Below are 12,555 nucleotides of genomic sequence, written 5' to 3' on the forward strand. Positions count from 1 at the left end.
AATATTTCCAGTTTATGAAAAGGGCAGCAGGCTGGTGAGCTACAGGATAATATTGCTTTAAGATAGTTCCTTTCAATTACTTGAAAAGGTTGTTTTTTCCCCGATTGCAACTCTACGCGTAAGAACATGATAACGTTTCCCCTGCACTACTGGGCTTTCAGGAAGGTCTTGGCACTTCTTTGTACGCGTTGTACCTACAATATTACTGCTAAATCACTAGACCTTCAAAGGAAATCATTGTATGCTGCTTTTAAGGATCCCTGCACAGTTTTCCATCCAGTGAATTGAAATAAGCTGAGAGTATCTTGACATTCTACTTAACCTGCTCTGGGTGATGGTGGCAGTGCACCCTAACAATGTGTCAATCGTTAGGTATAGCAGTGAAATGGAACTTCCACCGCACCAATCAAGATCGAGTAACGAGTACGCCAGGGACATGTGCACAGCCCACTGCTTAATTTGTTAACCAATTCCCTGATGAAAGGCCTCTGTGACCTTGATGTTTATGCACCTTGTGCTGGCATCTTTCCTATTCAGACAGTAGCACACGCGGATGATACAGTGGTAGATTGGTCTTATCGATCCCTTCGAAAATTCCCAAGATCTACAAATCAGTGCTACTAAATCAGCTGTTTTGATGTTTCTAGTGGGAAACAACCGTGTGTGACCTTTTACTTCTAACCTAACCAGGAAGGCATTAACGTTTATCATCATGACAGTCAGTGTTAGATTTGCTTTGATCTTAACAGGTTAAAAAAACATTAAAAAAACAGACACTTAGGATATCCCATGCCTGTGCCTGTGGTAACATTTTAAGATTTATTAAGATGACTGTGTCCACCCAGTGGCTTTAATGTGGATGGCATATGAGGCCAAAGTAATATTAGTGGCATTATACAGGTTTGGGGTATGGGGAGTTGCAAATGGGGGAATTACTCAAAGATATGGAAATAGATTGTGTAGAAGTCAACGGGGGCTTCCCCCTTCTCTAGCCAATAAAGAACTGGGTGTGAAATAACCGTAAGACCAGTGGGAAATAACTGTCCTGCTTAACGCTGCTCAATAAGTCAAAACACCTTTACGGACTTGTGACATAGTGAAAGACTTCCAATGTAGTCCCATGGCAGGAATAGGTTGCACTGGAGGTAGCTAAAATTGGCCTTCAGAATTGTGTAGAAAGTTTCACCAATTCAACCAAGTGAGCTCTCTAGAGTAAAGATGGACTTACAGCTAAATTATGCCTACGGCTGAGCCTTTCTGACAGACCTGCAAACAAGGCACATGACAGGATTACTGTCATGTTGGCTTCAATGGTGTCCGTTTTCAATCAGCGAGTTTTTATTACAAAGGCTAATATTTTGCGGTTTACAAAGTAATTCTGTGATTGGCGAATGGGCACGCCACTGTTTTTCTGATTGTAACTGCCTTTTTTGTCCCTCTGAAGCTGAGATTTTTAGGCATGTGTTTTTGTTTTTTAGACAAATGCAAAGGGTTATTTGACAGAAAGCAATACTGCCTATACTTAAATCCGCCAAGTTTTACTGAAGCAGACAAGCATTTGTATCTACCAAGGACTCACTTGGCTTCTGGATCCGGTGCTCTTTGGCCCTTTTTTTTACATATTGCTCTTAAAGGCAGCAGACATCACGACAAATGTATTAACTCGTAGGTATTGTTTTATTCTTTGACGTGGTTAATTTTGACCATGTTATAAATTGTAGTTATTTGACTACCTATCATTTTAATATATTGCTATTCACTTTAATGAAGCGAGTAACTCGACATAAAGTTTATTAATTTACTGATTGATTGACTAACAAATAGATGTGTATGATAATGCCTGACCCGGGTCATCTCAGCTACCCCCATGGGCCAATGTACCTAGTCCAGCTGAACCCAAGATCAGACTAGGCTCTGTGAGAGAAGGAGTAATGGAAAGCAGACAAGGAAGGATGTCACTGGACCGGTCTATTAAAAAGCAATAGCATAGGTCTCAGAACACTGTAGGTTTCAATTCAAATAGTAGCGAGATGCAGTTCCAGATCCTGCCATTCACTGTACCACCACGTCTTCCAAAAGACCGGTTCTCTACTCAGTAACAGCCACCACGGATTGACAATGGAAAGAGCCAAAAGGTGCATTAAGACAACTTACAAAAATACATTGTACTTACTCTGCAATGTGCCCAGGAGCCAAGGAGCCCATGAAAGCGCAGTGTGCCCCCAGGAGAGACAAGACCGTGCAGGAGTTGGATGCATTGCCTCCACGCTGCCAACGCTGCGACAGACACCTGTGGGAGATCAACAGGGAGAGGTGTATATTCAATCCAGAGTGGCTGGTACCCGCTATCAACTGGCAACAATCATTCAATGAATCTTACAAGAAGCTCCACCGTATCTTCCACCTAGTAATGGTTTGGTCTGCATACGCTCTATTATGGACAGATGAGTGAGCGGCTGAAAAGGATGGAATTGCTAACGACCCTCTTACGGTATATTTCTCTCCACAACAGAAAAAGGGCAGAGCATGACGAGGAAAGCTATCATAGAACAAGTATTGAATCAGGAGCACCTTAATGCGCCGATAAAAATACATTTTACTAACGAGACCGTCAACAACAGAATGAAAGACATGCGTGGGAATGCAGATACGAAGCAATAAGTAAAAAGGGGTTAATACGGTAGGGAGGGAAAGTGGAGGAGCAAAGGACATTGATCAGGATGAGGAAGGGATGGAAACTGGAGGAGTTCTTCAGTTACATTAACGACTGATCCTCTTTGATTGATCAGGAGCTATGACAGTGTATAAGGTGAGCAGAAAGTAAAGAATTGAAACGTTGAACCATTCCTTCTTAATCAAGGGGAATTCCATTTCATTCAGGCATTTTCCAGTTTGCTTTTGTCAAAAAGGCCAGAAAGCATCAGCATTTTCCTGAGTTTTGGTGTAGATGGGGAGCCTAGAAGATCAGGATGGGCTTCAACCTTCCGAGCATGGACAGGGCTGATCCACCTATGGTTAGCCTCCTTTTGTAAAGGCCCAGATGAGTAAAAAATACAACGGAATGGAATGGTAACCAGAGGACGTCCCGGTGGTTAAAGAGTGTTGGCAGAAGCATTTCCACAGGGGTGGAAACTGGAGTTCATGAAGCAGGAGCTGGTAGTAGCGCCTGGTTGTCATTATTTTCCTCTTGCCAGGGAGTTACTTCTCAATACCCGTTAGTTATGCAGAGATTGAAAAATGCTACTTTTGCATAGTGCTGGAACAGCAGAATAGCATGCATGTCAGAGCGGCCACTTCGGTGTGCCCAACATAAGGTGAAACATGCTTTCTCACATTTCCGTACTCAGCCAAAAAGCACATGCCATTAGCCAGTTTTCCAATTGCAATGCCGCTCTTCTTTCGGTCTTTTGCTGTTTTTGTTAATTATGCTTTCTTGCCTTGTTTCTTTACATCACTTTGCTTCTTTAACATTTACTTCCTCTTTACACCGCTTTCCCCTTTTGTTTAGTTTTTACATATATTTCTTGTCACTTTGGCCCTCTTGCTTCTCCCTCTCATTTAGTCATTACTTATCTTGGCTGCTACATCTATACCTCTGCCACTATATCTGGTTGTTACTGCATCAATCTCTGTTGCCCTCGCTTTACTGCGACAAACATTGTATATATGCTTCTACCTCATTATCTGTAATTCCCGACTCACAATTTCTTTCTCTCTCTTAGCTGAAGAATTAAGGGCTAACACATGGTCTGCGTTAAACCTAACTTCCACGTGATATACTAAGCATAACATTTGCCATAGTGAGTGTCAGGTAAGTATATGTGTGGGGGCCAAATGTAGCTCGGGCAGATGTTGGCGTCAAGCTAACCATGCTCTTCTAGTCTATATCCAGGAGCTAACAAGCTCTGAACAATTTCGAACCTGGTTTCCCTCCTCCACTTTCTCATTTTCTTGCATGTCTGCCACTGGATGCCCATGTCTTGCTCCGACAAATTGGGACGGCAGGTCTGCCCACTTCTAATAGAATACCTTTTATTCGTGCTTGAAACACGCACCTGGCCAAATCAGATCTGTCTCTATTCCATCGACAGCCGATTTATGATATGATAGGATATTTATAACGTGCTTAAAACCCAGAGGTTCCACCCTTTAGATCCTCTAAGTCTATTTTGATGTTCAATACTATGCCCCCCCCCCCCTGCTTTGCTTGGGGGTCATTCTTTGTCTATTCTTCTCCACTAGATATGGGAACGCCACACATGGCGGAGAATCCGACGTTTACGAGTTCCAACGCTTCGGCACTGATTTTCTCTTCCACAACTCCTCTTCCAGACCCTACCTTATATCCCAGTAACAAGGCAGCAACACTCAACAATGCCTGGTATCTCTTGGTTACATTGGGGTGTCCTTCAGCTGTCAACCTGCCTTGGGTCTTGTTGCATGCTTTTGACCACAGAGTGTCATGCCTGGGCGTAAGGACTAGCAGGGTACTTGGGACGTCAGCTGGGGTCACCGCGGTGGTGTAGAGTTGCAGTACAGTATTTTTAGGGACAGTTGCGGATGGACGTTTGTGGCTACGTGCATGGCTTGGTAGTAGAAAGTGGACTTGATTTATATATGCGTTACACATGTTTGTGGACTTTTCTGAAAACATATATTCATGCGCCTGTACTGCATGAGTGATTTTACTGAAAAAATGTGTGACTATTAGGATAAATTGCTGTTGTCCTTATGGTTTTTTTAATGAATTTTGACCTGCTCAAATAAAACATAAAACCCTCATTTTGCAGCCTTTTCCATCCTTACATACATTCAGTTAAGCTTGTTGGTGAAGATATTTTCCTTCAGTGTGTTATTATTGAAGTGCGTTGATAACCTCCTTTTGATTTACTACTCATACTGCATTCTTAAAACAATGTGAACTTGCAGATACTTTTCTATATTCTGAGCTGTGATTGATCCAATGTTGGGTAATAATTTCAATTCTGGGGTCTGTCGGCTCTACTTTGGGGGTGACGTGGCAGCGTTTCGGTTTGTACATAGAAGTTTCTGTTGCATATGATCCTGTTCCCCATAGAGATTGCAGTTGCATACAATCCTGTTCCCCATACATGGAGATTGCTGTTGCATACCATCCTGTTCCCCATACACAGAGATTGTTGTTGCATATGATCCTGTTCCCTATACATAGAGATTGCTGTTGCATATCATCTCGTTACCCATATATAGAGATTGCTGTTGCATATGATCCATTCCCCATAGAGATTGATTTTGCATATGATCCTGTTCCCTATACATAGAGATTGCTGTTGCATACCATCCTGTTCCCCATACACAGAGATTGTTGTTGCATATGATCCTGTTCCCTATACATAGATATTGCTGTTGTATATCATCCTGTTCCCCATAGACAGAGATTGTTGTTGCATATGATCATGTTCCCCATACATAGATTCTTCCAGTTCCGCATACATAGAGATTGCAGGAGCATATTATCTCGTTCCCCATACATAGAGGTTGCTGTTGCATATGATCCTGTTCCCCATACATAGAGATTGCTGTTGCATATCATCTCGTTCCCCATACATAGAGGTTGCTGTTGCATATGATCCCGTTCCCCATACACAGAGATTGCTGTTGCATATGATCCATTCCCCATAGAGATTGATTTTGCATATGATCCTGTTCCCTATACATAGAGATTGCTGTTGCATACCATCCTGTTCCCCATACACAGAGATTGTTGTTGCATATGATCCTGTTCCCTATACATAGAGATTGCTGTTGCATATCATCTCGTTACCCATATATAGAGATTGCTGTTGCATATGATCCATTCCCCATAGAGATTGATTTTGCATATGATCCTGTTCCCTATACATAGAGATTGCTGTTGCATACCATCCTGTTCCCCATACACAGAGATTGTTGTTGCATATGATCCTGTTCCCTATACATAGAGATTGCTGTTGCATATCATCTCGTTACCCATATATAGAGATTGCTGTTGCATACCCTCGTGTTCCCCATAGACAGAGATTGCTGTTGCATATGATCCGTTCCCCATAGAGATTGCAGTAGCATATCATCTTGTTCCCCATACATAGAGATTGCTTTTGCATATGATCATGTTTCCCATAGAGATTGCTTTTGCATATGATCATGTTTCCCATACATAGAGATTGCTTTTGCATATGATCATGTTTCCCATAGAGATTGCTGTTGCATATCATCTTGTTCCCTATACATAGAGATTGCTTTTGCATATGATCATGTTCCCCGTACATAGACGTTGCTTCTTGATGTGCTAGTCTTTCCCAGGCTCTGCACTGGTGTGATGAAGTACATTCAAAACATGGATGGGAGAGGTTGCTCGGACGTTTGTCATCCATGTCTGTGGTCAGGTGATCCTGCCTGCGTCACAATGGCCAGTAGAAAAGCATTGTGGAGAGCAAAGGCCCTGGTCACCGTCCAGTCTCAGTGGAGATGCTGATTCTGGCATGGTTAGCACAATTATAATAACTGGAGGAAGAATGGAGAACGTGAAGAGAGTCGTTCTATTGAAGCAGGAACCTTGGAAGATCCAGGGAGCAAGACTAACTCCAGAATGGCAGCTGGATGTCTGACATGGGTAACCTTAAAAAGCAACGAGGTGCAAGCCCTCTGCATACAGGCCAGAGAATAATGGTGGCTCTGGAAAGTGATGCGGGAGACATTGCCAGCTGAGTGAAAGAGTCCCTAAAAACATGCTCTGACCTACAGAGATGGCTGCGAGAGCAGAACGAGGTAGAAAAAGCAGACAGAGATCAGAATGGAGGTGAGGGGGCGGGGGAACAGTGGTCACGCACCAAGATCCTTTGCATGGTATCTTTCTAGCTCTGCGTGCCCCAGTGCAATGCCCAATACCAGGTCTCTGGTTCCAATAATTGGTTTGCAGAGTCTAAGAATTAAGTCAACCAGACCACTTGAGGAATTTCACCTCAAGCCTTATATGGAGAGGATTTCTAGGGGTGCGTTGTGACACATAGTAGAAACTGATGAGCTGTGTTCATCAAAAATAGATATTAGCCTTATGCTCGTCAGCTCCAAAGATCTGCTGGGAGTATTGAAATAATAACCTGAAATGCCTTGAGAGCATTAAGCTATCTACCCCAAACTAATAGCCCTGTGGTGTAAAATTGTGCACTACTTGCCCCAACAGTGAAAGCAAGAACATCCAAGGCTCTGGACCAAACGCATACGAAAATCAGTAAAGCAAAGCAAGAGTCATCAGCAGGAAACCAATAATTACGTAAAACATGCATTTTTATAGTTTAATAGTAGAACTTATACGAGGGTGGCTATAAGAAAACTTGTGGGAGAACATCAGACGGCAGCAAGCAAAGATGACCTGAGCAAATTGAAATGCTCCCGCCAACACACCATTCGACAACATTCTGCACTTTGCTAGCCACAGCTTCGTCCACCTCTTTGCTCGATCCACCCCCAGCTCTGTGCACTGCCTCCAGGAAGAATGGCCGTCCATGCAGAATTGCTTCCTCCTAGCGTTCGTTCTTGTCGTCTACAAATCCTTGATTCGCGGGTTGCTCCCTTCAGTCCCCCTCTGCCCTTATCTGGCTAACCCCATCTCCTGATACTCTCCCCCCTTGCACTCTGCAATCTCTTTTCATCCTGATGGTCCTCCTTCCTCCTTGAGCTAACTCTGGCGTGCATTCCTTCTCTCTACATGCAGCCCACCACTTGATCTCTCCTCCCCTGGACACCAAGCCCATCCAACTACAATAAAAAGCCACCGCTTTCTTGAAGCACTGCTTGCGTGGCATCTTGCCCCTGGCTCTCTACGGCCTTGGGCGTGTATACCGCATAATAAAATCTGCTGTATGTATTTACTCTAGACTGCTTGCAGTGTTTTAGTAAACATTTCATCTAATATTACCTGTGATGTCCTCCCTCGTCCTATTGATTGCAATCAATACTGGTTAATTTATCTGGCACTACTAGTCCTGAACTATTTATTGTAAGGCGTTTTACTGTGGGATGGCACTGCCGTCCTTACGTACACGTGTACAGATCTTCCAGTCGGAACTCTCACTGTGATCTCAATGACTACAAAATGGAAGAGTAAAGAATAACGGACCAGATGGTGCAGTATAGAGCTTAGGGTGCTTAAAATGCGTATTGAACGCATATTTCTATCTTTTCTGTACTGTCGTTGACGTCATGCTCGAGAGCGGACGAAGGCCGTCGAGGGACATCGAGTCGACGACGCACTCCGTTCTCCACCGAGAAAATGTTTTCCGAAGCAACTGACATTGGATGGAGATTATCCAAAGATGAGGAATACGTGGGAGGACACAATCCATTCAAAATAGTTTCATTTTGCAGGTACACCCTTCTTAACTTGTTCACTCACTCACTGGAGACAGGGATGGCGCTGGAAGGAAGGAGCTGGGTGGGAGCAATTCCACTAACCCAAATGTGGATGCAAGGTCTGAAACCCTGACCTACAGACAACAGACCTAAACGTATTTACTTCCAGACACATACAACCAACATCCTTTCATAAATTTCACACCACCTTTCATATCATCATACGCCAGGCAGATAAAGGTGGAGCGATTGTGGTTCTAAATAGGGCCGATTACATAAGAGAATGTAACAATCTCTTTCTAGATAGGAACAGTTATCGGGTTCTTCAAAGAGATCCTACAGAGGAAATGGTTAGCATCATTGACGAGAAAGTTTCTGCAGCACGAGAAAATGACATGATAGGGAAACAGGAAGCAGAATATTTAAGAAGAAAGAATGGTAGAGTACCGGTCTTCTATATTCTGCCAAAAATTCATAAACATCTAACTAGACCACCAGGGCGTCCGATAGTGTCGGGAGTAAACTCCATTTTGGAGCCATTATCAAAATGTGCTGACTTTTATCTGAGACCGTTTGTTCGTCAAATGAAAAGCTATCTTAAGGATACAACCGATGCCATCAACAAAATTGAAGGGGCCAGGTTCGTACCTGGTACTAACTTGTTAATCTGTTTGGATATTCAGTCCTTGTACACAGTCATTCCTCAAAATGCCACCCTTGAGGTGGTTGAGGAAACTCTTCTGGGCCGCAAAGACAATCACCCTGTGAGTAACAGCTTCATTTTATGGTGCACAAAATATGCCCTTACTATGAACTTTTTACCAGCAAGTAGAGGGAACGGCCATATGTGGAGATGTTTGAGAACGTGACCATCTATGCCGACACTAACCCCTTTAAGAACAAACTGCGACAATGGTCGCGGTATATTGATGATATTTTTATCATTTGGGAAGGGGATAGAGCTACAGCAGAAGAATTTGTGGTTTGGCTAAACCAGCAAAATAGGTTTTTGAAATGTACGCAAGAGATCAAAGATTTTGAAATCAATTTTCTTGATATCACCATTTTCCATCAAGCAGGTGTGTTGCGAGTCAAACCTTATAGCAAAGCCACAGACCGCAATGCGCTTTTACATTTTCCTAGCCATCATGCACAACACATCAGACGCAATTTACCTTTTGGTCAGTTCTTGAGACTGAAACGTAATAGCAGTTTGAAGCAACATCACGTGGAAAGTGCCAACATTCTCCACAATAAATTGGTTGCCCGAGGGTACCCAGAGAGTCTTGTTAAACAATCAGCCAAGCGGGCGTACAATAATAACCGTGAAGCCTTGCTGGAAGAGACTCCAAAGGAAAACAAGAGAGAAAATAATTTGGTGTTTGTCAACACTTTTTCTGACCTGTCATACAAGATCAAAGGCGTGTTCTACAAGAAATGGAAGAAAGTGTATAGTAAGGCGAATGGTGCCCCCCCCCCTTGTGGCTTTCAAAAGAAGTCAAAATTTGAGAAACATTCTCATCAGGAATGACATTTCGGCCAAAAAACAACCAATAGTCAAACAAACAACTTTGTGGGGTTTTCCTCCGGTAGTTGGTAATTACCCATGTGGTAATTGTGTAATGTGTAACCTTATGTTTTCCACGAAGGAGGTAGACATAGGGCTGGCAAATAGATGGAACATTACTGAATTTTGTAATTGCAACAGCACAAATGTGGTTTACATGATAACTTGTCCATGCGCTTTGCATTACATTGGGAAGACAAACCGTAAATGTAAAACTCGCATGATAGAGCACAGGAGCTGTATCAGGGCCAACAGTTTACAGGCACCCATGGTCAAACATTTCATTGCTAATGGCCATTCACATGAAGATTTGAGGTGGGTGATCCTTAAACGGGTCAATGGACCCAACAAAGAAGTTATTGATCAGAGACTAGTCACCTTAGAACAAAAACTCATCTTTAAAACCCGCAGCCATTTGGTTGGATTAAATGAAGATGTCGAGTGGCATAATGTTAGGGCTATGTAGTGATGAGGGCCCATGCTTCTGGGTGCCCTAGTCCTCCCTGTGCAGCTTGCCGTGCTCTTCTGATCATGCGAGTTATAATGGACATTATTGGCTGTATCCATTGTACACATCTGTCATGCTCTGTTGTCTTTGCCTTATACTAACCTGGGTTAAGATGATTAATTATGTTGTTCCCTCTTCCATGCCTGTTTGGGGCTCTAGTCTTACTGTTCTCATTGGTGTAGAGAGGCCAAGGATTTGTCTTTCTGAATTACTCGGACAAAAAAACATTTTTTGATTACTCCCCCCCCGCTCCCGTTTACTTAGACTAAGTGTGGTATTTCTCCATGCCCTTTGTTGTGGGTGATTGCCTTGACAGAGTATTTTACATTAGTGGTTGTTTTCTTCCTTGTCCAAGTTATTTTCTTTTTTAGTCAGTTTGTAGGCTGGCATGAATTTTCAAAATGTAGAAGTGCTAAGTGCCTTTTTCACAGTTCGTTTTCTACTTCATGAGTCCCTTTTTAGTGTTGTTTTACCTTGCCATTTGCATTATGGGTAAAAGCTACTTGTAGACAGCTCTTCCTGGCGATGAGTCCCTTTTTAGTGTTGTTTTACCTTGCCATTTGCATTATGGGTAAAAGCTACTTGTAGACAGTCTTTCCTGGCGTTTTTTTGTGTGTTTACAACAATGGCGTTGAGAGGATTGTATGGTGGCACGGCAATCGGCGGTTGAAAAAGAACTTTGGGCTTTTGTTGGTCCATTACAGGTAAGTTTACCGTTATGAGGTGTTGTAACTTGTGCTTTGTTTTGGGGATGCATGCAGTAGTTCTTAGGTAACATGGTTACATGCATGCAGGCTCTTTTTTGAAACTGAGCAGAAACTGGACAGTGGATGCAGCACTGATTTTAAGAATTCTTGCGATGCAGTATGGAGATGAGTCTTTGAGTTAAACAGTTTTCAGAGGCTCACGAGTGTGGAGAGGAAGTAAGTTTACTTCTTATTTGTGTTTTTTTCGTGGCCTAGGAACTTCAGGAAAATTGTTTGTTTAAATAATACACTAGTGAACACAGCGGTTGATTACTTCTTATTGTGTTTAATCTCCACAGATTGTGTTTGAAGAGTTAGAACTTGACACAGTAGCCGTTTCACGTTAAAGACTGATTATTCTCCTCAAAGGTTTATTCTCTGTTGGGAACACATTTGGCTACCGCATTTTGCAAGGTATGTGCAAGCATGTTCCTTAGGGGGTGTTTTGACTTTTTATACTCCGGTATGATTATAGTGTGACACAGTGTGTCGTTATGTTTTCTTCTCTAGTGTGTTCTTACTCAAATCCATTGAAAAGGATTACTAATATAAGCGGCTGATATCCGGCTGGATGTGACTGTATTATTGGCGACATTGGATCCTTGGAATACACAGATCCCAAGGTATATATGTTTACAGCAGAATTTTGGTGCTAAGGGTTCCCGAATGGGGACTAGGTACGAGTGGCTTTATTAATTCAGGCTTCCGGGTTTGTGTAATGTTGACATATGACATTAAAAGTAGGTAAATCTTGGGATATGTTGGTGCACACACAATTTTTTAATATGGTTGTATGTTTTTATAGATTGCATTAAGGATCAAGTTCAGATCCATGCCCACCAGGACTGGAGGGGACGATCACTGTAGAATTTTAAGAAGAGCTACCCCTGATGAATGTCCGACATCTAAGAGTCAACAGACAGAAACATGTTGGGTTATATATAGATTGCAACAAATGAATTTTTCACTGAGATTTGTATGGTAAACGTTGTATGGTTGTTTTTTTATTTTTACATTGATGTTTATGTAATCGTCCTGTTTTTTGATAACCTGGTTTTAGGGTTGTTCCTTAATCTGTGTATTGTAAGATGGGGGAACATACATTTGTGTGTTCACTCGCACACTTCTTCCCGGGCAAGGTAAGAGCGAAAGTCGCTCCAAATGTCTCACAGTCTGGCTGCAGCAGGGAGTGTATGGGCATATTGTTCCTCGTTCTCTTGTGCCCAAGTCAGCGCTTTCAACCATTCATTCTCTGAGGGGGGAAGGGCGGGGGGCTATTTTTCCAGTAAAGGAGTATAGCTCTTTTAGCAATCATGCACCCCATATTGACAAAGGACCTGTGACCTCTACTCAGAGCATTGGTC

At 42.6% G+C, this 12,555-nt stretch overlaps 1 protein-coding gene across 4 annotated transcripts in view; it reads right to left on the bottom strand.

Moving 5' to 3' along the window:
- The window catches only part of KHK (ketohexokinase), a 222,592-nt gene that overhangs the window by 156,914 nt on the left and 53,123 nt on the right, over positions 1 to 12,555 (bottom strand). For all 4 annotated transcript variants that reach the window (XM_069605519.1, XM_069605518.1, XM_069605516.1 and 1 more), the window contains one exon: positions 2,174 to 2,290. In XM_069605519.1, the coding sequence (XP_069461620.1) occupies positions 2,174 to 2,290 (117 nt within the window). The remainder of the gene's footprint in view (positions 1 to 2,173; positions 2,291 to 12,555) is intronic.

Source organism: Ambystoma mexicanum, chromosome 4p (genome assembly GCF_040938575.1).
Source record: "Ambystoma mexicanum isolate Mex_15411 chromosome 4p, UKY_AmexF1_1, whole genome shotgun sequence".
In the NCBI taxonomy this organism is placed as follows: Eukaryota; Metazoa; Chordata; class Amphibia; order Caudata; family Ambystomatidae; genus Ambystoma; species Ambystoma mexicanum.